Source organism: Colobus angolensis, unplaced genomic scaffold (assembly GCF_000951035.1).
Source record: "Colobus angolensis palliatus isolate OR3802 unplaced genomic scaffold, Cang.pa_1.0 Scaffold21, whole genome shotgun sequence".
Lineage (NCBI taxonomy): Eukaryota > Metazoa > Chordata > Mammalia > Primates > Cercopithecidae > Colobus > Colobus angolensis.
In genome coordinates, this window is record NW_012115266.1 from 3,365,983 (window position 1) to 3,389,022 (window position 23,040).

The 23,040-nt window shown below is 53.5% G+C and overlaps 1 protein-coding gene across 1 annotated transcript in view; it reads left to right on the forward strand.

Moving 5' to 3' along the window:
* The first annotated feature begins 5,511 nt into the window (after nucleotides 1–5,511).
* SPTBN2 (spectrin, beta, non-erythrocytic 2) overlaps nucleotides 5,512–23,040 on the forward strand; it is a 36,479-nt gene continuing 18,950 nt past the window's right edge. Inside the window, exons 1-14 of the mRNA XM_011942404.1 lie at nucleotides 5,512–5,555; nucleotides 5,643–5,821; nucleotides 10,561–10,712; nucleotides 11,141–11,314; nucleotides 12,125–12,216; nucleotides 12,361–12,441; nucleotides 12,760–12,875; nucleotides 15,567–15,679; nucleotides 15,827–16,014; nucleotides 18,192–18,309; nucleotides 18,913–19,071; nucleotides 19,395–19,697; nucleotides 21,373–21,526; nucleotides 21,742–22,612. Of these exons, the coding sequence (XP_011797794.1) occupies nucleotides 5,665–5,821; nucleotides 10,561–10,712; nucleotides 11,141–11,314; nucleotides 12,125–12,216; nucleotides 12,361–12,441; nucleotides 12,760–12,875; nucleotides 15,567–15,679; nucleotides 15,827–16,014; nucleotides 18,192–18,309; nucleotides 18,913–19,071; nucleotides 19,395–19,697; nucleotides 21,373–21,526; nucleotides 21,742–22,612 (2,678 nt within the window). The 5' untranslated portion in view covers nucleotides 5,512–5,555; nucleotides 5,643–5,664. The remainder of the gene's footprint in view (nucleotides 5,556–5,642; nucleotides 5,822–10,560; nucleotides 10,713–11,140; nucleotides 11,315–12,124; nucleotides 12,217–12,360; nucleotides 12,442–12,759; nucleotides 12,876–15,566; nucleotides 15,680–15,826; nucleotides 16,015–18,191; nucleotides 18,310–18,912; nucleotides 19,072–19,394; nucleotides 19,698–21,372; nucleotides 21,527–21,741; nucleotides 22,613–23,040) is intronic.

The window sequence follows — 23,040 nt, forward strand, 5'->3', positions numbered from 1 at the left end:
GGAAGGGAGGTAGCAAGGGAGTGAAGAATTTGAATATTTGAATAAATCTGCCATAACTGGAGGGTTCAAGAAGAGAAAATAAAATTTCGGTCCCCCTCTTCAGCCCAGTTCCTAACTTCCTCCGAGGGATGTGATCAGGAACACAGTCTGAGAGGTGGGTTGGCGTTTTGCTGTTCCTGCCTTCTCCTGTTTTTTTGCCCTGGGGCCCATCTTTCTCTTGTCTTCCTGGGGACCCTGAGCTGATTTGTGACTTTTTTCCTTTTATCTCTCCGCCAGTCCACCCATTTATACTTAGAAGCAAATAAGATTTGAACTTTGCCAAAGTCCCCATTTCTTCTAATCTATTATTCATCCCGCTGTCATTTGTTCAACTCTGCCTTCCCATGACTTCTCTAGCTCTGCCGTCCTCCTCCCGCATATCTGCAGTTCGCTGTTGGGGCATCAGCACTGTTTCTTTCATTACCTCTGGTACCTACTCCATCTTCATCTTCCTGTCTCATTGGCTGAGCTCCTGAGGCGAAGTGATATTTGAGTTTAGTGTGGGGTAGGGCCTGAGCAGACCAAGAAGCTAACTCTGGGTCACACTCACCCCTGAAACTTTGTGTTTTCTCAGCACGCATGGCTCCTCTAACCAATTCCAGCTGCTTCCCATCTTTGGACAAGGGTGGCCCTCAAAGTGTGGTCCCCAGACCAGTAGCTTCAGTGTCACCCGGGAACAGGTTAGAAATGCACATTCCCAGGTACCATTCCCAGAGTACCGATTCAGAAGCTGGGGGATGCTGGGAGTGACCTGTGATTTAACAGTCCTCCAGGTTGTTGTGATTCATGGAAGTTTGAGAATCCCCAGTCCTGAGCTGTTGAGCTCAACCCTGAAAGTATTCCAGCCCAGGAGCAGGTCTTCTCCCATGCCCTGTTCATTCTTTCCTTGAGCTTCTCTCTAGTCCTAAGAAAGACATTAATTCGATAGCCAAAAAAATGAATTATAGTCAAGTCATTCCATATCTCTTTATTGCATATCTATTGTACTGAGTCTGGAAAAACTTCAAAACGAGTGAACAGCCCTTGTCCTCAATGAGTTAAATGTGGAGTGGGCAGAGAGACATGTAAACAACTAACTGTAATGCGATGTGGTAAGTACAATACTAGCTGCATGCCGAAGGGCCCTGGGAGCACAGAGGAGGGAATGATCAACTCTGAGGGAGGGAAAGAATTCATCAGGAGCAGGATGTGGTGAGAGGAAGAATTAGGGTACAAGGCAGCCTCTAGCCCAGGGTATAGGATGTCTAGCTTAACATATCAGCTGAAAGAGAGGAAAGCTGCCCTGGAGGATCAGCACGCGTGAGCCTAGTCTGCCTCCAGCAGCGCCTGGTGTAGATTCCAGCAGGACCCCAAGCCTGCAGCTGGCGGGGGTTGGCATTCTTCTAGCACTAACAGTGTAAGCTACTTGGGCCTGGCCTTGAGGTCAATTGCTAAGAATAAGGTATGATGAGACTGTAATCTGGATTAGCTACTGCACCGCCCTATTGCCAGACTTCAGGAATCCGTGGAAGAGAGGACAATCGAGGATTCTCCAGCTTCAAGAGAGACAGGGGGTCATAAAGCTGGGGGGCTGGTGGCCAACTAAGGAAGTGTGAGCATGGAGACCCTGGTCATAGATGAGGAATGATCTACTCAGTGGCAAGAAACCAGCGCTGGATATGTGTAGGAGAAACACAAATAGAAATCAGTGGGAATCTAGAGATGGCAGCAGGGGACACATGCTGAGAACACAGCATATTGTCCACAAGGCCAGGAAGCTGCAGAGCCAGAATGCTCAAAAGACACAGAGGTAGCAGAGCCTCAGAGCCACATGCTGAACAATGCCAGAGAGCACCATTCACATGGAAGGCTGTGGGAACAAACTCCCTGGAGTCACAACATGGTGGCCCTGTGGGGGTCTGTGATCTAAGGACACCCGTGCCAGCTTGGTTCCTTATCCATATCACAGCATTTCTGGAAACTCAGGACACACAGCTTGCATGCTTCAAATTCAATTTGGGGAGAGGAGCATTTAAGTGGCTGAGGTTTTATTTGGGGGAAGAGGAGGTTCTAGCTCCATACTTTCTCTTGGTAATGGTAGGAATCCACAGAGACATTCTAACAGTTGGACTTCCCTGGAGGGTCTGGCTCCCAATTGGACCCCTTTGTAACTTTAACAAAACCCCCAGTTCTGCATTTCTCCTGAGCCCTACTTCCTAGGACCAGGGCTGTGGTCTTGGCAGTCACTGGTTCTGGAAAGGAAGGAGGTGTGGAGAAGAGAGAAGTGATGGGTGGTGATACTCGGGTAGGTGGGGAGGTGTGTGCCCATGGACACACAACCTGGCTTCCATCACTAACTCGTTCCATGAAGCTGAACCTGACCTGCTTGAAGGCCAGGGTTGTCTGTCCCTCCCCTTGGGAGGACCAAGTTGGAGCCCCAAAAATATGCCAAAGCAGTCCATGTTTAGGTTCTGTGCAGCTTGCAGGGGCCTCAGAGATACTGTAGTTTGGAGACAGGGTCAGATGGTTAGCTTCTTTGAGTTTCTGCTCTTTGTGGAGTACAAAGATACATGAGGCTGGGTTTGCAAACCTCAGCAGTTGGGGCCAGGCAGGTAACATAGTATGTGAAGTGGCTGGGCCTGTAGAGAGATAATGCAGACCCATCTAAAGGAATCCAAAATCAGTCTTTTTTTTTTTTTTTTGAGACAAGCTTTACTCTGTCATCCAGGCTAGAGTGCAATGGTGCAGTCTTGGCTCACTGCAACCTCTGCCTCCCGGGTTCAAGCGACTTGACAGCCTCAGCCTCCTGAGTAGCTGGAACTACAGGCACCTGCCACCACGCCCAGCTGAGTTTTTGTATTTTTAGTAGAGACGGGGTTTCGCCTTGTTGGCCAGGCTGGTGTCAAACTCCTGACCTCAGGTGATCTGCCCGCCTTGGCCTCCCAAAGTGCTGGGATTAGTGAGCCTCCTCACCTGGCCAAAAAATCAGTCATTTAAAAATAGCTTATTGGCCCAGCAAAACACTCCCGGGGGCTAGCCTTGGTACATTTGTGACTCCTAGTAAGGGGTCATGGAAACCGAAGCAGGGGCAGGGTGGGACTTGGGTGTAGGCGTTTTTGTGGGCAGGTCTGTGCAGGGAGAGTTTGAGTGCTGGAGATGTCCATCCCAGAGCTGAGCATAAGTGTGGCTGCTGGTTAGGAAGCACTAATCTGAGGGGCTGAGAGAAGTGGAATTACACTTGGTCCTGAGGCGTGGACTACTTTCCCATCTAGAAGCTGAGAGTATTAGGTGACACTAGTTCAGGTCATGCCTTGCCCACAGCGGTCTTTGCTCAGGGTGATTCAACTCTGCCCTAGAATATATTTTTATATAAATATTTACAGAACAAATCCAGAGAATCTGTGGGGAGAAACGGTGGATTTTGAATGAGAAGAGTCCTAGGCCTAGTAGAAATTAAGCTCCCTTTCCTTCTACAGGGAATTAAAGCCCAAATCTATAAGCCTTAGACCTTAGCTCCCTTGCATCTCATTAATGCTCCTCCCAAGAAAAATCCTTGAGCACATTTTCTCTTTAGGAGAAAGGGGAGGGGCAGACAACCCTGGCCTTCAAGCAGGTCAGGTTCAGCTTCATGGAATTAGTTAATGATGGAAGCCAGGTCCTGCCTTTGTATGCCCATGGGTCTCACCACCTACCCGAGTCTCACTACCCGAGTCTCACCACCCAGCACTTCTCTCTTCTCCATACCTCCTTCCTTTCCAGAACCTGAGGCTACCAGACCACAGCCCTGGTCCTAGGAAGTAGGGATCAGGAGAAATTTTTGGGGGTTTTGTGAAAGTTACAGACCCAGTCCCCTCCCCTCTCTCGAGTAGCTGCTGAGTGCTGAATTACGCAAGAACTTTGGACAGTAGAGGATTTTTTTTTTTTTTTTAACTCCCCAGCAGCTATTCTGAACCTCATTTGTTAGTTTTGAGGACAGAGTGTGTTTGCGTAAGTTAGAACCATAAGTAGTGCTGTTGAGCAGACATGGTTCACATTTCCCCAGCCTGGCCCCTAGGCAGGAGCCATGGCTGCTCATCCCTCCGGGGAGGACTCGAGGCCTCTAGGACGGTTGAGGAACCTGTGTATATTCTCTGTTCAAGAGGCTGCGATTAAGAGCGTGTCCCCAGAGTCGGAAAGAACTTTTCAAAACCCAGCACTGTTTCTTCCAGCTGCGTGACCTTGAACCAGTAACTTAATGTCTTTTTTTTTTTTTTTTTTGAGGTGGAGTCTCACTCTGTCTCCCCCAGGCTGGAGTGCAGTAGTGCAATCTCGGCTCACTGTAGCCTCTGCCTCCCAGGTTCAAGTGATTCTCCTGTCTCAGCCTCCCCAGTAGCTGGGACTAGAGGCGTGTGCTACCATGCCCGGCTAATTTTGCATTTTCCATAGAGACGGGGTTTTACCGTGTTGGCCAGGCTGGTCTCGAACTCCTGACCTCAGATGATCCACCCGCCTCAGCCTCCCAAAGTGCTGGGATTACAGGCGTGAGCCACTGCGCCTGGCCAACTTAATGTCTTTTGTGCGGCTTCCTTATCTATGAAATGGGGATGATAGTGGGCCCTCACCCCACGGGGAGTTATGGTGAGGTGATGCATGTCAGTGGCAGGGACGTGTCACAGCCGACATTTATTGAGTACTTACTAACATTCTCTGTGGCAAACCAAAGGAAACGAAGGGGAGAGAACCATACTATGTCCTCCTTTGAACTCCTGGGCACTTGCCAAACAGCATTATCAATCTTCCTGGTATATCCATACTTGCCAAACAGCACATCAATCTTCCTGGTGTATCATAGCTTTTTCTTAGCTCAAGAGCAGAAACTGGGTCCTTTTTTTTTTTTTTTTTAAGACAAGTGTCGCTCTCTTGTCCAGGCTGGAGTGCAGTGGTGCGCCCAGGTTCAAGCGATTCTCCTGCCTCAGCCTCCAGAGTAGCTGGGATTACAGGCGCCTGCTACTATGCCCAGCTAATTTTTTGTATTTTTAGTAGAGATGGGTTTTCGCCATGTTGGTCAGGCTGGTCTTGAACTTCTGACCTCAGGTGATCCACTCACCTCAGCCTCCCAAAGTGCCGGGATTACAGGTGTGAGCCACCACGCCCAACGAATCTGGGTCTTTTTATCTCAACTTGCTGACAGGGTAGAGGAGGCCATCTTGGGTTGATCACAGGCTCAGGACAGTTTGTGGAAGGAAAGAATGCCACTTTCTAGTCATTATTGTCCACAGGGCCCCATATATGCTCCCTGCATTATCCTGGGCTGTACACTGCTGTCGGAAGCACTGAAGCCCATCACCCCTTTCCTTACCCCCAAACCCATCCGTCTCTGGCCTGAAGCGTTGGAGCTTTTCCTGACCACCGCATTACTCTGAGCTGCTGCTGCCTTCCTGCTTCACTTTCTGTGCTTCTGATGTATTCCTGTCCCTAGGCTTCCCCTCTCCCTCTCGGGGCTGATTTCCACTGAGCAGCCAACCACAGCCTCTGGCCACAAGGAGAGCGGGGCACAGGTAGGGCAGGAAGACAGAAGGCCCTGGTGGTGAGTGGAGGGCTTAGTGGTCCCTCGACAACCCTCACTGGCCGCATTCTCCTTGCAGGAGCAGGAAGCCAGCCACCACCATGAGCAGCACTCTGTCACCCACAGACTTTGACAGCTTGGAGATCCAGGGCCAGTACAGCGACATCAACAACCGCTGGGACCTTCCTGACTCAGACTGGGACAATGACAGCAGCTCAGCCCGCCTCTTTGAGAGGTCTCGCATTAAGGCTCTGGCAGGTGAGGTCAGGGGAGGGTCGAGGTGGGGGGATGCTGGAGGAGGCTTTGTCAGCTTGTCATGAAGAGCCCTTTAACTTTATGGGAAGACTGACTTTTCTTTCTAAGTGGGAGACCCAGAACACCCTATCAATTCCCTGGTCCCCAAACCCAGCCTCAAGAATAGCCTTCAGGCCATTCAGAACTTTCCCCAGCTCCTCCCACCAAGCATAGAGAGGCTGCACTGGCCCCTGGACTGGCTAAGCTGACTAAAACAGCTTCCCTCTCTGGCCTCAGCCCCCAGGGTCACGTCCCTTCATCCTTCGGCACTCTCGCTCTTGCCACTCCCGTCTCCACCCACCTCTCCCTTACCTGTCATGCCCTTGTTGTGTCTTCTTTGATTTCCACTGTCATTTCTCACACCTGTTCCCGGTCTATTATTTCCCCTCTGCTCCCTCCCCACCTGTTCCTTCCACCTGCTGCCTGTTACTCCCATTATCTCATCTGCCTGTTCCCTGAAGCAGGTTCCCTCCTCCCGCTGCTGCTGGTTTCAGCAGCTGCCCATTCTCCTGGGTGTGCTGCCTGCCTTGGCCCCTACCCTTCCCTACGGCCTGGGGCCTGGGCTCTCTGCTCTGAGCAGAAACTCGTCTGACGGCCTCCCTGTCTTCCGGGGGAGGAGTTGTCATGGCAACAAGAGTGCGGCTGCCACCTGACACCACCAGTGGCTGGCGTGGGGCTGACTCACCCACACACCCCAAGGCCACCCACCCCGTTTGGCTTCCTCCTCCATCCCACCCTTGTCATTGCCATTGACCTGCCAGCTGCCCAGCCCAGCCAAACCCAACCCAGTCTGAAAGGCCCCAGCTATTCTCACCAAGAGGTGATGCTCCCAGTGAGGGTGGGGTTGGCCCCTAGAAGAAGAGAGACTTCAAGGGGGAGGTTCCCAAACCTGGCCACATGTTTTACAGGATCACCCAGGGATGTTTTTTTTCTTAACAAATACAGGTTTCCAAGCCCCTCCCTAGACGCAGAAAATTAGAATCTTGGTCCAGAACTCAGGGTTTTTCAAAAGCTCCCCAAGTGATTCTTTTGAGCCAGCTCAGCACCAGTCTGAGGACCCCCTTGTGGCAGCCATAGCTTCCTGGGGCCCCCTCTCATTTTCTCCTGGGCTTCTCTGTCCTGCTGGTTGGGTCTTCGGGCCGGCTGTGAAACGCTCCTACCAGTGCATCTGTACATCACAGGAGACAGAAGGTGTGGGTTATGGAGAATGTCATGGTTGGGGGAAATATTCCTGGCACTCTGGTTTTGGATTCATGTAGCCTCTAGAACTCTCATGATGTCTATGTGTGTACAACATGTGCCACCCACCATGTTTGCACACATGACCAGTGCCACCCAGTATTGTCACCATGCCTGTGTACATAGGACACATGCCTCCCAGGACTGTCACCATGTCTGGCTGCACATAACTCGGACCACCCAGGACTGTCACTGTGTCTGTGCACACATCTGTGCGACCTCGTGCTCTCATTGGGTGTTTATCTCCACCACTAAACTGGGCTCCCCTGAAGAGGCAGCTCTGCATGGTCTTTGCCTAGCACTGTGTCTCCAGCCAGTAGGTGTCAAATAAACAATGAATGAAGACGGGGAAGGGCAAGTGTAGGCTGCACGTGGCAAACGCTGAAGCCGAGAGGAAGGGCGCCTGGTAGATGTGCCCAGCAGCAGGGTGTCTGGGGGCCGGGATGGCCTGGTGGAGGATGGCCCTAGTGGGCCGGAGGGCAGGGAAGGAGCTGGCACTGGAGGTGGTGGTAAACAGGTGGAAAGGTGGAAACAGTGCCCATTTCACAGATGAGGGAGTAAAACAAAATACCTTGCACGGTGCCTGGCCTTTCCTCTTTGAGGATCTCCTCATTTCCGGATTTCTCTTTGTCTGTTTCTGAGCTGGAGCTCAAAGCCCACACATCCTGGAGAAGGACCTCCCAGAGTCACGCAGAGAGGGGTCGCCCTCGCTGTTCCTGCAAACCTTTGGGAAACAGGAGTTTGCACTGGGGGGCCCCTCTCGTGGATCTTGCGTATTCTTAGGTAACTTGGGGCCTGATGGGCGGGTCTCGAAGGTGCTGGCAGTACCTTCCTCCGCCGCCCCGCAGGGCCTGGCCCTGCCCCCGCCAGCCACGCTCCGCCTCCTTCCCCTCCCCGACACTGTCTAACCTGTTTGTCTGGAGCCGCCTGTCCCCTCTCGCCGCAGCCAGGCGTGCCCCCACTCTCTGTCTCAGGAGCTCGGGACACCTCGTAACTCTTTTTGCCACTCCTTGTAATTCCCACCATTCTTGAATCCCCCGACCCTGAAGTCCAGCCTGAGGTTCCACTGGGAACAGAAACTGGCCCCCTGCCAGTGGGGAGCATGGACTCTGGGCCCTGGGCTCTGTAGCCAGCAGCTGGCAGCATGAATGGGAACGGAGTGAACAGGGTGCACGGGAACGGCCTGCACGAGGCTGGCGAGTTTTACTACGAGGCTGTGGAAGGGGCCCAGAACCCCAGGGGCCTCCTGCTCTCACCAGCTGCCTTCATCAACCCTGCTCAGTATGCCAGCGTGCTGGAAGGACGCTTCAAACAGCTGCAAGGTGAGGCCCAGGGGCCCCCTGTGGGGACGACTGCGCCTGGGCCAGAGGGACCTGGGTGTGGGGAGAGTGGCCGGAGCTGAGGACCCAGCACGGGACACAGTGTGACTCCAGTGTTTGTGTTGGGAGACAACGTGATGCAGCTTAGAGGGGATAATTACAAGAGGCTGGAAAATACACAGATGTCAACGGAATGGGGAAAGGCTTGGACCCACTGGCAGGGACCATGTATGATGGCATGGGTGGGTGTGACTGCCGGGCCTCGGGGTGCTGCATGGAGCAAAGGCAACCAGCCTTGGGGGGGCGTGGGGGCGCCAGCACCCGGGGAGGCCCCAACAGTGCCTCTAAGGCGGATCTGGATCTGGCGGTGGAGCGCCAGCCAGGACAGTTAGGGGAGGATTAGGGGTGAGCCAGGCCCAGGGACCGGGAGATTGTGTTTTCCACGCTTCTGAGTGTGCGTCTGAATGTGTGCAAGGGGGCAGTGTGTGTGGAAGCAGAGGGAGTGTCTTGAAGGAGAGGATCTGTGCAAACAGGCCCAGGTAGATGTCTGCGCAGGTGTGTGTTCACTCTGGCACAAGTGCTTGGGTGTGTTTCTGGGAATCACTGTTGTGTGTGTGTGTGTGTAAGGATCTAGGGATGCTGTGGGCGTCTTGTGGCATAACACTTGGTTTCTCGTGCTTGACCTTGCCCATTTTCCTCCTAGCTGACACTACTTCTGTGTCTTCTGCCTGTGTGCCAAAATGGTCTCACCCCAGGGTGCCCAGCAGCAGGGCAGCCCCCCTGGATCCAGTGATGGCTTGTGACCCAGGCTCCTCCTGGCTCAGATGGGGCCTGTAGACCTGCCGGGAGGCCCCAAGGCACCCTTGGTTTCACAGGTGCTGGAGAGCATGGGGCCATCCCATGTTGTTATTAGGACCCCAGGTTTTGTGCCGGTATAGTGGCTGAAAGTAAGAGACAGGGAGCGACGTGGGTGTGTTGCTGTGTCTTATGGGTGAGGTGCTTAGGAATGTGAGAGTAAGGGATGAGTCTTTCTGGTGTCTGAGATGCTGGTGCTGAGACAGAAGCAAAAGTGACTCTTCAGACCCCAGCTACTTGGGTTGGGTCCTTGCACAGGGCTTCTCTGTGGGGAAGTGGCAGAAATCCTCATCACCAGAGCAGCTTCTGATGCTTTCACTTTGTCACTTAGAACGTTCTTAATTTTTATTTTCCTGTGGAACCTAGTACTTATTTCTCCTCTTCAGTGGCTCCCCTCCTCTGTGGGCTGGGCAGCAGGGCATTGCCTAACTTTTTTTTGAGATTGGTGCCTAACTCTGCCTGGCTTTTTTTCCCCCATGTTTCCTGGCCTCACTGTTTTCCCAGTTGCCAACTCTCAACATCTTGTTCTTCTGAGCAATGGGGTGTTTATGTCCTGGAACTGGATCCCCTTGCAGCCTGTTGAACGTACTGTCCCCAACCCCCAAAACAGAGGAGCCTGCCTTTTCTTTTAAGTTATCCAAGGACAGTAAGCTGACTCAGGAGGCCTGCAGCCTCTATACCATCAAGTCCTAATGACCACTTGGAAGAGCCGCTGCTATGATTTTAGCCCACACCCTCTCCTTTGTCCACAACCAAAAGAGAACAGCCATACCTCCCACCGGCCTGGGCAGCTCTTGCTCTTTCAGGTCAGATCACACCACTTTATAACAGCAGCTCACCAAGGAGCCATTTTGTGCCAGGCACCAACTAGGTGTTTTATATACCTTATCTCATTTAATCAACACAATGACCTGTTGAAGTAGAAAGTGATGTTCCCATTTTACAGATGAGGACACTGGGGCTCTGATGGATGAAGTCACTTGACCAGTGTTCTGCCACTTACACGACTGCCCCACCCCAGCCCCTCCCTGCATGTCCCATGGTTTCCGAGGTCTTCATCCTTTCTTCTCAAAGCCTGTTTTCTGTCTTTCATCTTTCTTCTTTACCTTGCTTATGAGCTCATTCTAAGTTACGGGCTTTCCTCCTGGTCATCTTCCTTACCTTCCTCCTCCTTGGAGGACCCCGCTTCCCGTCTCTCAGGCCCCTCCATCCCCCACCCCTGCCAACTGGTGTTTAGAAGCAGGCATGCTGAACTCGAAGGACAGAAATAACCCCATGTTGCCACCGCAGATGAACGAGAAGCCGTACAGAAGAAAACCTTCACCAAGTGGGTAAACTCGCACCTGGCCCGGGTCACATGCCGGGTGGGGGACCTGTACAGCGACCTCCGGGATGGACGCAACCTGCTGAGGCTCCTCGAGGTGCTCTCCGGAGAGACACTGGTGAGCTGTGGTCATGAAGGGAAGAGGGGGCCTCAGAAAAGTGTCCAAGGGGACCAGCTGGAGGAGCAGCCCTCAGAGAGAGTGACGGCACAGGGCGGGAAGCAGTGGCTCCCTCTGCTCAGAGGATGGGTTCATTTCGAGCGCCTTTGCCACTTGGATTACATAGGAGCATTGCTTCGTGGAGACAGGAACAGTGGCCCCATTGAAAACATTTCTTTTTCCACCTACTCTGGGTGCAATTAATTCCCTTGGGAATCTTAATCTGCCCAAGCCTCATCTGTAACCTCAGCTTTGGCTCCAGCCCTGGGGCTGTGCACGTGTTCCTGAGGTAGGTCATGGGGAAGGTGTGCAAAGCCGGGCCCTGGGAAGGCTGGGGAAGAAGGTGGAAGCCCACAGTCCCGTGCCATTTTGCCCCCGTCCCTCCACAGCCAAAGCCCACAAAGGGCCGCATGCGGATCCACTGCCTGGAGAACGTGGACAAGGCATTGCAGTTCCTCAAGGAGCAGAAAGTGCACTTGGAAAACATGGGCTCCCATGACATTGTGGACGGAAACCACCGACTGACCCTTGGGCTGGTCTGGACCATCATCCTTCGATTCCAGGTACCCCAGCACACTGTCACACAGGGTGTGGTTCCTGCCCTGGTTCTGCACCACAGACCGTTCCTGCTGGCCCGTGACACAACAAACACAAAGACGGAGGATCTAGAGCCTTATGTAGCAGTTGCCATTGCGGCGCTATCCAAGCACCAGATCAGTGGACTCCCCTCCTTCAACAGGGTAGAAACCAGCGTGGGTGAACGTCAAACCCCTGTGGCAAGTTCCCTGTGCGCTGGTCTGTGTATTGGTCATGTGCAGTAGGACCACAGGTTGGTCCACAAGGGACTGGAAGTTTTACAAACTGGTCCTTCACCACAAGGGGTTTGGGAACTTCTAGAGGGTCTGGTCACTGGCCCCAATCCCCTGCCATAAACTCTGCTGGAATAAACCCCAGTGGAACAGTCACCCTCCTGCTTCCCATGCCCCAGTGTCCTCATGTCATCACAGCATTCCTGATCACCCCCTTCCTTCCCGGGTTCTGTCAGCTTCACCTTGGAAAGCCAGCTTTTAGACACCTTGGAGAGCCAGCTCTCAGAAAATATTCACTCTTCCGCCTGCAGTTCCCCACCTGGAGGGACCAGCACCTCCACTCAGGGACATCCATTCTTCAGCATCCTACCCTAATCTGCTGCCTCAAACCCCTTACACCCAGTGTTCTGTGGTCCCTGGCCTAGGTTGAAAGGACCTCAGGCTATGCCTGTCCACCCCATTACCACAGTCTAAAGAGTGGTTTCCTGCCATTTATCTGAGCATCTCTGATAACACCAGGAGTTCCTGTCCAGGGAGTGAGGGCCCTGCTTGCTTCCTTCCTAGATCCAAGACATCAGTGTGGAGACAGAAGACAACAAGGAGAAGAAGTCAGCCAAGGATGCCCTGCTTCTGTGGTGCCAGATGAAGACTGCAGGGTGAGGATGCCCTGGGCATGTGGCACTGGAGGGTCAGTGACCCTCAGGCTGTGCTGGGCTCCAGGAACCATGAACTGGTGACTGCCCTGGAATCACAGACCAGGGCTCAGCCCTACTCACCATTTTCCGAATCTCTGTTTATAGTTATCCCAACGTCAATGTACACAACTTCACCACCAGCTGGAGAGATGGACTAGCCTTCAACGCCATCGTGCATAAACACCGGTGAGAAGATGGAGTCAGCTAATGACCTGGGCTGCACATGTAGAGACAGAGATGAGATGAGCTGCACAGCAGTCAGAAGGAAGGGATAGCACTCCGAGCAGAACCAGAACGTGGGGGTGCAGGACTGCACAGAGCGCTTGTGATGGGAAGCAGGGGAGGCAGTATGGGGAGGGGCTGTGAGCAGCAGTGTGGGTTTGGGATGCCTACTTCTGGACAAAATTGGGTCGGTGACTTAGGGATAAAGATTGGTGTGGGTTTCCTCTTCCTCTTTAAGATCTCACATGTTTCTGATCCCTTCTGTCTTTCCTCCCCACCCAGGCCAGACCTGCTGGATTTTGAGTCTCTGAAGAAGTGTAATGCACACTATAATCTGCAGAATGCATTCAATCTGGCTGAAAAGGAACTGGGACTTACCAAGCTGCTGGATCCCGAAGGTGGGGCCAGAGCTAGGTGAAAAAGAGGTGGTAGGGTAGAGACCGGAGGTGGACCAGTGGTTGCCAGGGGCCGCAGAGGGGGAAGACATGGAGTAACCACTAACCGATACAGGGGCTTCTTTGGTGGGGGAAGAGAATGTTCTGAAATTAGAAAGTGGTGATAGTTACACAACCTTGTAAATATGCTGAAAACCACATGGTAGCTCACACCCAGCACTTTGGGAGGCCAAGGAAGGAGGATCGCTTGAGCCCAGGAGTTTGATACCAGCCTGGGCAACATACTGAGACCCCATGACTACCCCTCCCCCTAAAAAATACATCTTTACACTGAAAACCACTGAATTATGTACATTAAAAGGGTGAATTTTGTGGTATGAAAATCATTTCTCAGTTATTTTTTATTTTTTATTTTTTTTGAGACGGAGTCTCACTCTGTCGCCCAGGCTGGAATGCAGTGGCCGGATCTCAGCTCACTGCAAGCTCCGCCTCCCGGGTTCACGCCATTCTCCTGCCTCAGCCTCCCAAGTAGCTGGGACTACAGGCGCCCGCCACCTCGCCCGGCTAGTTTTTTGTATTTTTTTTAGTAGAGACGGGGTTTCACCGTATTAACCAGGATGCTCTCGATCTCCTGACCTCGTGATCCGCCCGTCTCGGCCTCCCAAAGTGCTGGGATTACAGGCTTGAGCCACCGCGCCCGGCCTGTCTTTATTTTTTTAAAACAAATTTTTAAGAAAAAAAATTAAGCTGCATGACCTTCCACTCTTACCCAGAACTGGCCTGTGGTCAGCTGACCTTGCTGATTGGTTCCTGTGGTTCTGGTCATAATGCTGACGAGATAGATGAGATCAGTAACAGCGATTGGGCTCTTTTTTTTTTTTTTTGAGACAGAGTCTCGCTCTGTTGCCCAGACTGGAGTGCAATGGCGCGATCTCAGCTCACTGTAACCTCCGCCTCCTGGGTTCGAGCAATTATCCTTCCTCAGCCTCCCGAGTGGCTGGGATTACAGGCGTGTGCCACCAGGCCAGCTAGTTTTTGTATTTTTAGTAGAGATGGGGTTTCACCATGTTGGTCAGGCTGGTCTCTAACTCCTGACCTTGTGATCCGCCCACCTCGGCCTCCCAATGCACTGGGATATAACAGGTGTGAGCCCCTGTACCCGACTGCGATTTTTCTCTTATTTGGTACCTGGTTCTGCGCTTGACATGCTTTAATCTTCACAATACCCCTTTGAAATCAGTACTGTTATCCTCAGTTTATGGAAGAGACGATGGGGGCCTATAATGGGTAAGCAACTTGCCCAAGTCCTCCGGCAGATGGGGCTGAGATTGGCGTTCAGGCAGCTTGGCTCCAGAGCCTGTTTCCTCTGCTGCCCCTGGGAGAGTGGAGACCCATCTTGGTGCAGCCAGAACAGGGAGGAGAGAAGGGCCCAGTGACTCCCCTGCTGGAGGTGCTCCTAAAGTTCACTGGGTGGATGTTCACTGGTCTTGGCCATTTTCTCCCTGTTTTCCATTCTACCTGTAGCCCTATCACCTGGACCCTTTTACTCCAGAATGACAAGTGTCAGTGAGCTAGCAACAGACACAGGCTTCATGCAGTGCTCCTTGGAGAGCCTCTGGGCAGCATGGCTGTAATTCAGAACCCGGAAATAAAGCTAAGCATTCTGTAACTTTCCAAGATGACTTCAGTGGCTCCTGCCTGCCTGCATGTTTCCAGAAATGGGCAAGAGGCTTCCAGTCTCATAGTCTTACCTTTAGGATAAAATCTGGCCTATTTAAGAGAACCCATAGATTTCAAGTTACGGTCAGCCTCGGTTGTGTGGTGGAAGCCAGTTCGGCTTGAAAGACACTCCCTTCCTTGGGCCCACAGCTGAGGTTTGGGATTGAGGTTAGAAACAGCATGATCACACCTGGAGATGGTGCTGAGAGCTGGCCTCTGTCCCCACTGAGCTGCGGGGATCACAGGGCCCATCGCTCTGAGCATCTTAGGTTCAGGAGGCTTAGTTCATACCTTCTGTCCTGCTGTCCCTCAGTCCATTGACTTTTTTTTGAGACAGAGTCTTGCTCTGTCGCCCAGGCTGGAGTGCAGTGGCACGATCTCAGCTCACTGCAAGCTCCTCCCGGGTTCACGCCATTCTCCTGCCTCAGCCTCCCGGGTAGCTGGGACTACAGGCGCCCGCCACCATGCCCGGCTAATTTTTTTGTATTTTTAGTAGAGATAGGGTTTCACTGTGTTAGCCAGGATGGTCTCAATCTCCTGACCTCGTGATCCGCCCACCTCGGCATCCCAAAGTGCTGGGATTACAGGCATGAGCCACCGCGCCTGGCCTCCATTGAATTCTTAAACATTGTTCCAGCCTAAAAGGCCGTGATCCATCCCCACATAGCAATGCTGTTTCTTTTCTTGCTTTTCTTCCCCAAACAACTAATTTTGGTCTCCATGGGGAACTCTGGGTAAAAGCCTCCTTCTGGGGTTTGTGCTCTGCTTGGAGGGCCCTTCTTGTTTCCAGAAGAAGGGGAAAAAGGTGAGCTTTTGGTGCCCTTTTCATTTGAATGGCCAAGTTGTCATTTTGCTCTAAAAGGGGATGGAGAGATGTCAGCCTTGGAGGACTGGGCAGACCCAGGGTTTGGGGTAGGTGATGCAAGTTGTGGATGTACTTCTGGGAGGCCTGACCCAAATGGTCCTCTCTTGCAGATGTGAATGTGGACCAGCCAGATGAGAAGTCGATCATTACCTATGTGGCTACTTACTACCATTACTTCTCCAAGATGAAGGCCCTGGCAGTGGAAGGCAAGAGAATTGGCAAGGTACTGTCCGTGGGCAGTAGGCCTAAAGGCCAGAGGAGGCCCGGCTGAGGGGTCTTACTCCCCCAGTGCAAGGGCAGGGTGGAGCTGCAGGACTGGGCCAGGGACCCTGTGGCTGGGACTGTCATGTCCCTGTCTTCTGCCTCCCAGGTGCTGGACCATGCCATGGAGGCAGAGCGCCTGGTTGAGAAATACGAGTCCCTGGCCTCGGAGCTGCTGCAGTGGATTGAGCAAACGATTGTGACCCTCAATGACCGGCAGCTGGCCAACTCCCTGAGTGGGGTCCAGAACCAGCTGCAGTCCTTCAACTCCTACCGCACCGTGGAGAAGCCACCCAAGTAGGTGTCCCTGGGGCCCCACTCTGCCCTGTGCTGTGCTCCCACGAGAGGAAGCCTAAATTAGCACAACCTTCAGGGAGGGAAATTTGGCAGTACATAAGTGCAGCAGAGATTTCCCACGCCAGAAGCATCCAAACAACGTAGTTGATACAAAATAATTTTTTTTTAATGATTAGCCATTTTAAAAAATCATGCTGTGGCCGGGCGTGGTGGCTCAAGCCTGTAATCCCAGCACTTTGGGAGGCCGAGACGGGTGGATCACGAGGTCAAGAGATCGAGACCATCCTGGCTAACACGGTGAAACCCCGTCTCTACTAAAAAAATACAAAAAACTAGCCGGGCGAGGTGGCGGGCGCCTGTAGTCCCAGCTACTCGGGAGGCTAAGGCAGGAGAATGGCGTAAACCCGGGAGGCAGAGCTTGCAGTGAGCTGAGGTCCGGCCACTGCACTCCAGCCTGGGCGAGAGAGCGAGACTCCGTCTCAAAAAAATAAATAAATAAATAAATAATTAAAAATAAAAAAAAATAAAAATCATGCTGTGGGCAGGGCATGGTGGCTCATGCCTATAATCCCAGCACTTTGGGAGGCCAAGGCGGATAGATCACTGAGACCAGTCTGGCCAACATGGTGAAACCCCATCTCTACTGAGGTCGGGAGTTGTGAGACCAGCCTGGCCAACATGGTGAAACCCTGTCTGTACTAACGATACAAAAAAATTAGCTGGGGATGGTGGCACATGCCTGTAGTCCCAGCTACTCAGGAGGCTGAGGCAGGAGAACCACCTGAACCTGGGAGGCAAAGGTTGCAGTGAGCTGAGATCATGCTGTTGTACTCCAGGCTGGGTGACAGAGCAAGACTCCATCTCAAAAAACAAACAAAAAAACATGCTGTGGAAATGATTGCTATGGTGTGTTGAGTCAGTGCAATCCATCAGATAAGATTACTGATCAGGGTGTCATGGCAACCCAATCCCAGCATAGGATAGAGGGGACTGGACCTGACAGGCAGGTCGTAACCGGCAACGTGGGTGTGGCTGGTAACGTGAGAATTGCAGAGATTCTTATTTCAATATTTTAGCAATTAACTGTTCCAAGTATGTGATTGCTCTTAGGCAATTCTGTTCAGTACCTGCCAAAACGTCTGTGTTTATGCTGTCATGGAGTTCTTTTGGAATTAATATATATCAGCTCTGAAACTAATGTTAGTCCAGAAAACAACTGTTTCTATGCATTCCAGGGAATGATTTAAGGTGTACCCTTTAACCTAGGAAGTCGTCTTCTGGGCATTAAACAAAGATGTAGCTTCAAGGATGTTCATCAACACAACCACTATAAAAGAAAAATAAGTCACGGGTCAGCCACTGAAAATGACATTAAAGAAATGCATTTATTGACATGGAAAAATGTTCATGAAAAATAAGCAGGGAAATAGGTTATAAAAGAATTATTTCGGGCTGGGCGCGGTGGCTCATGCCTGTAATCCCAGCACTCTGGGAGGCCGAGGCGGGCGGATCACAAGGTCAGGAGATCGAGACCACCGTGAAACCCCGTCGCTACTAAAAATACAAAAAATTAGCCGGGCATGGTGGCGGGAGCCTGTAGTCCCAGCTACTCAGGAGGCTGAGGCAGGAGAATGGCGTGAACTCAGGAGGCAGAGCTTGCAGTGAGCCGAGATCACGCCACTGCACTCCAGCCTGGGGGACAGAGTGAGACTCCGTCTCAAAAAAAAAAAAAATTATTTCGGCCGGGCATAGTGGCTCACGCCTGTAATCCCAGCACTTTGCGAGGCTGAGGTGGGTGGATCACTTGAGGTCAGGAATTTGAAACCCCAACTCTACTAAAAATACATAAATTAGCCAGATGTGGTAGTGCACGCGCCTGTAATCCCAGCTACTCAGGAGGCTGAGGCAAGAGAATGGCTTGAACCCAGGAGGCAGAGGTTGCGGTGAGCCCAGACTGTGCCACTGCACTCCAGCCTGGGTGACAAAGCAAGACTCTGTCTCAGAATAAAATAAAATGATGTTCTTGTGGTTCGCCAGTATTTTCTGGTTTCCACGTAAAGAGCTTGTATTACCTTTGTAAGAAGAAAAGCAACACAGGACAGCCATTTTGAAGAGGAAAGAGTCCTTGTGACCCTCATGGGCTTTAATTCTGACCCCAACCCGGCCTCCTGCCTCAGGTTTACCGAGAAAGGCAACTTGGAAGTGCTGCTCTTCACCATCCAGAGCAAGCTTCGGGCCAACAACCAGAAGGTCTACACGCCCCGCGAGGGCCGGCTCATCTCGGACATCAACAAGGTCCATGGCTGCCCACAGGCCACCCACCCTCAGGGTAGCGCCTGGCCCAGACGCCTTGCACACATCCCCAAACCCGGGGCCATCTCAACCTTCACCAAACTCTACTATCTGCTGCCCCAACTTGAAACTCGGGCACTCCGCCCAGCTGCCCACACTGTGCCAGATGTGATTCTCCCGTCCTCTCAGGCACATGGCTCCCTGCTCCTTTGTCTGACTCTCCATACGAGGTCACGTAAGGAAATTATGCCCCAAGTCCCTCAGCTTATTCCACCTGTCCCCAACTCACTATCCCTTCCTTTTATTTTCTTCATGATGTTGTAAGATGACTAAAAGTAAAAATAAGGTTTGCACACAGTCCTGCCAACACAAAGGAATCAGATGGTTTCCACTGTTCCCGCTCCCTTCAGTCCTTTTCCAGAAGCTTCTACATAGCGTCACAGACTCCCAGTGCTGCCCTGTTTCCTGTTTCCACACCCAGGCGTCTCACCCACTGCATTCCATGGATCCACTAGACCGAGCTTCCATGGGACTTACCATGTGCCTCCAGCCCCCCTGAGCCCCCCCTGCCCTGTCCCTTCCACTGACTCTGTCCCCACCCCACAGGCTTGGGAGCGGCTGGAGAAGGCAGAGCACGAGCGTGAGCTGGCCCTGCGCACCGAGCTCATCCGCCAGGAGAAGCTGGAGCAGCTGGCCGCCCGCTTTGACCGCAAGGCTGCTATGCGGGAGACCTGGCTCAGCGAGAACCAGCGCCTCGTGTCCCAGGTAGGACTAGAGGCTCCTAGGATACTTAGGCTGGTCAGAACTGGGAGAGAGACAGGGGTGGATAAGAAGCCCCGTGGGTTGGAGAGACAATGAAACACGAAATCCGTAACCTGGGTAAAAAGGCCTAGAGGTCCGGGAGCAAAGGGCCAGAGGCTGGGACAGAAGAGAGTGCTGGTGAAACAGGATGGGGGTGGGATAGAAAGGGAACTTAGAGCCACCACATGGAGCTGGGATCTTGCAGCCCAAGTGCTCTGCAGGACAGAGGAGCCGGCAGAGGCACTGTCCCTTGGTCCCCATACCTCCTCTCCCTGCCCCCGACACAGGACAACTTTGGGCTGGAGCTGGCAGCTGTCGAGGCAGCAGTACGGAAGCACGAAGCCATTGAGACGGACATCGTGGCCTACAGCGGCCGGGTGCAGGCGGTGGACGCCGTGGCTGCAGAGCTGGCCGCCGAGCGCTACCACGACATCAAGCGTATCGCTGCTCGGCAGCACAACGTGGCACGGCTCTGGGACTTCTTGAGGCAGATGGTGGCCGCCCGGCGGGAGCGGCTCCTCCTCAACCTGGAGCTGCAGAAGGTGTTCCAGGACCTGCTCTACCTCATGGACTGGATGGAAGAGATGAAGGTATCAGTGAGGCGTGCTGGGTGGGGTACAGGTGATTAAGAGTTGAGGGGGCCCCACAGTGGGTGCGTTTGCCTGTCTGCTCGGCCAGTCTCTGTGGAGTGTGAACCAGCACAGGGCCCTGTCCCCAGTGGCAGTGAACAAAGTAAACAGGGCCCTGTCCACACGGGGTTCGTGTTCTAGATGGAGGAGGCTGATGACAAAACTCACGGACCTTTCCATAAACAAAAGAGCAGGGGCCATAAAACCACTGATGAATCTGGAACAGGGCGGCGTGAGGGGCTGGTCAGATAAGGCCTCTGAGAAAATGTCATTTAAGCCGAGACCAAAATAGTGCCAAGAACCAGCATAGAGAGCTCTCAGGAGAGAACGTTCCAGGCAGAAGGAAGAGCCGGCACAGGCCCTCGGCCTGGACCAGCATGGTGTGTTCAGGATCAGAAGGAAAGCCGGTGGGCTGTGAGCATGAGGAGTGGGGGCCGTGGACTGAGATTTGGGAGGGCACAGCCAGCCCATTAGGGCCTTATAGGCCCGGTCAGGGAGTTTGGATTTTATTCAAAGTAACATGGATCCTTTAAAGTGATTTGAAGGGGCTGGGCACAGTGCTCACGCCTGCAATCCCAGCTCTTTGGGAGGCCAAGGTGGGCAGATCACTTGAGGTCAGGAGTTCAACACCAGCCTGGCCAACATGGTGAAACCCCATCTCTATAAAAATATAGAAATTAGCCGGGTGCGGTGGTGGGCGCCTGTAGTCCCAGCTACTCAGGAAGCTGAGATAGGAGAATCGCTTGAACCCAGGAGGTAGAGGATGCAGTGAGCCGAGATTGCACCACTGCACTCCAGCCTAGGTGATAGGGCAAGACTCAGTCTCAAAAAAAAAAAAAAAACCACAGCTAGGCAACGTGGCTCACACCTGTAATCCTAGGACTTTGGGAGGCCAGGGTGGATGGATCGCCTGAGGTCAGGAGTTCGAGACCAGCCTGGCCAACATGGCAAAACCCCGTCTCTAGTAAAAATACAAAAATTAGCCACACGTGGTGGCATACGCCTGTAATCCCAGCTACTCAGGAGGCTGAGGAAGGAGAATTGCTTGAATCCGGGAGGTGGAGGTTGCAGTGAGCCAAGATTGTGCCACTGCACTCTAGCCTGCACGACGGGAGCAAGACTGCATCTCAAAAAATAAAAAAGTGATTAAAAGGTTTTGAGAGGGGTAGAGACTTCATTGTACCTTACGTTTGTAAAAAGGTCACTTTGGCTACTCTGAAGAAGGCCTGTGGGCAGGCAGCATGAGAGCAAGACCTGTTAGGGTTGCTGCCGTCTCCCAGGCGGGCAGCGGCCAGGAGGGTGGATTGGGGAAAGATGCGGAAGGAAGGCTGCTGGGTGCTGGGGCGGAGCAGTGGTGACAGGAGGGTGTCAATGATTCTGAGGCTGAGAAGATTAGTCACAGCAAAGCTTCCAAGAGCAGGAGTTAGTTAGAACATTGTTCCACAGCAGGAGAGTTAAGGATAAGGATAAGGAGGTCGGGGTGCCAGAGCAGAACTGGGGTATCTCAGTGTGTGTGAGCAATCAGGTTTCTCACCTGGGTGCAACACCTGGAGCCACAGAGAGGTTGGAAGGAAAACACGGCAGGTTAGCGCGTGCGTGCTCAGGCGGGCATCCGCACTCCATGTGTGCCTGGCAGGGCCGGCTGCAGTCTCAGGACCTGGGCAAGCACCTGACAGGAGTGGAGGACCTGCTGCAGCTGCATGAGCTGGTGGAGGCAGACATCGCCGTGCAGGCCGAGAGGGTGCGGGCCGTCAGCGCCTCTGCCCTGCGCTTCTGCAACCCAGGGAAAGGTGAAAAGCTGGGGAAGGCACTGGAGAGGGAGGGGCTGGGAAGGAGCACATCAAGAGCCGAGGTGGAAGGGTTGGGAAACCTGGGGACAGGAAAGATAGTGACTAAACGATGGTGCCTGAGCTAGAGCCAAGGTGGGAAGCCCAAGAGAGTGTGGTGGCAGGGAGCAGCCGGAGGGCTGGGTTGCAGCTCTGACCCTCTCCTGTGACTTTCTCAGAGTACAGACCTTGCGACCCGCAGCTGGTGTCAGAGCGGGTAGCCAAGCTAGAGCAGAGCTATGAGGCACTGTGCGAGTTGGCAGCGGCGCGGCGGTCCCGGCTGGAGGAGTCACGGCGGCTCTGGCGTTTCCTCTGGGAGGTGGGCGAAGCTGAGGCCTGGGTGCGGGAGCAGCAGCACCTCCTGGCCTCAGCCGACACAGGCCGGGACCTGACCGGTGTCCTCCGCCTGCTCAACAAGCACACAGCCCTGCGGGGTGAGATGAGCGGCCGGCTGGGGCCCCTGAAGCTCACCCTGGAGCAGGGCCAGCAGTTGGTGGCCGAGGGTCACCCTGGGGCAAGCCAGGCCTCTGCCCGTGCAGCTGAGCTCCAAGCCCAGTGGGAGCGGCTAGAGGCCCTGGCCGAGGAGCGTGCCCAGCGGCTGGCCCAAGCTGCCAGCCTCTACCAGTTCCAGGCTGATGCAAACGACATGGAGGCCTGGTTGGTAGACGCACTGCGCCTGGTGTCCAGCCCCGAGCTGGGTCACGACGAGTTCTCCACGCAGGCTCTAGCCAGGCAGCATCGGGCCCTGGAGGAGGAGATCCGAAGCCACCGGCCAACCCTGGACGCCTTGAGGGAACAGGCAGCAGCCCTGCCTCCCGCACTGAGCCGCACGCCCGAGGTGCAGGGTCGGGTGCCCACCCTGGAGCGGCACTACGAGGAGCTGCAGGCCCGGGCAGGCGAGCGAGCGCAGGCCCTGGCGGCAGCCCAAGCGCTCTACACCATGCTCAGCGAGGCCGGGGCCTGTGGGCTTTGGGTGGAGGAGAAGGAGCAGTGGCTCAACGGGCTGGCCCTGCCTGAGCGCCTGGAGGACCTGGAGGTGGTGCAGCAGAGGTAGGCCCCTCAGGCTCCCAGTGGGACTGGCCTTGGCAGGCAGGGTGGTGGGCCAGGATGTGGGTAGTGAGTCCCTCCATAAACTGCCTGCCTCACCCCTTTGAGTCTTAATGGTTGTCCATTTCTAGTTTTAACAAAAGATGTTAACCATAGAGACATTTCACCGCAAACCTCTCTACACCCATCACCCAGATTCAGTCATTGCCAATATCTTGCTTTATTTGATTCTCTGCCCTTTTAAAAAGCAAATCCCCAATATTAGCATGTCCCTCCTACATTCTTCAGGGTGCGCCCTTTAAGAAATACAAGGAAAGGCCGGGCGTGCTGACTCAAGCCTGTAATCCCAGCACTTTGGGAGGCCGAGACGGGCGGATCACGAGGTCAGGAGATCGAGACCATCCTGGCTAACACGGTGAAACTCCGTCTCT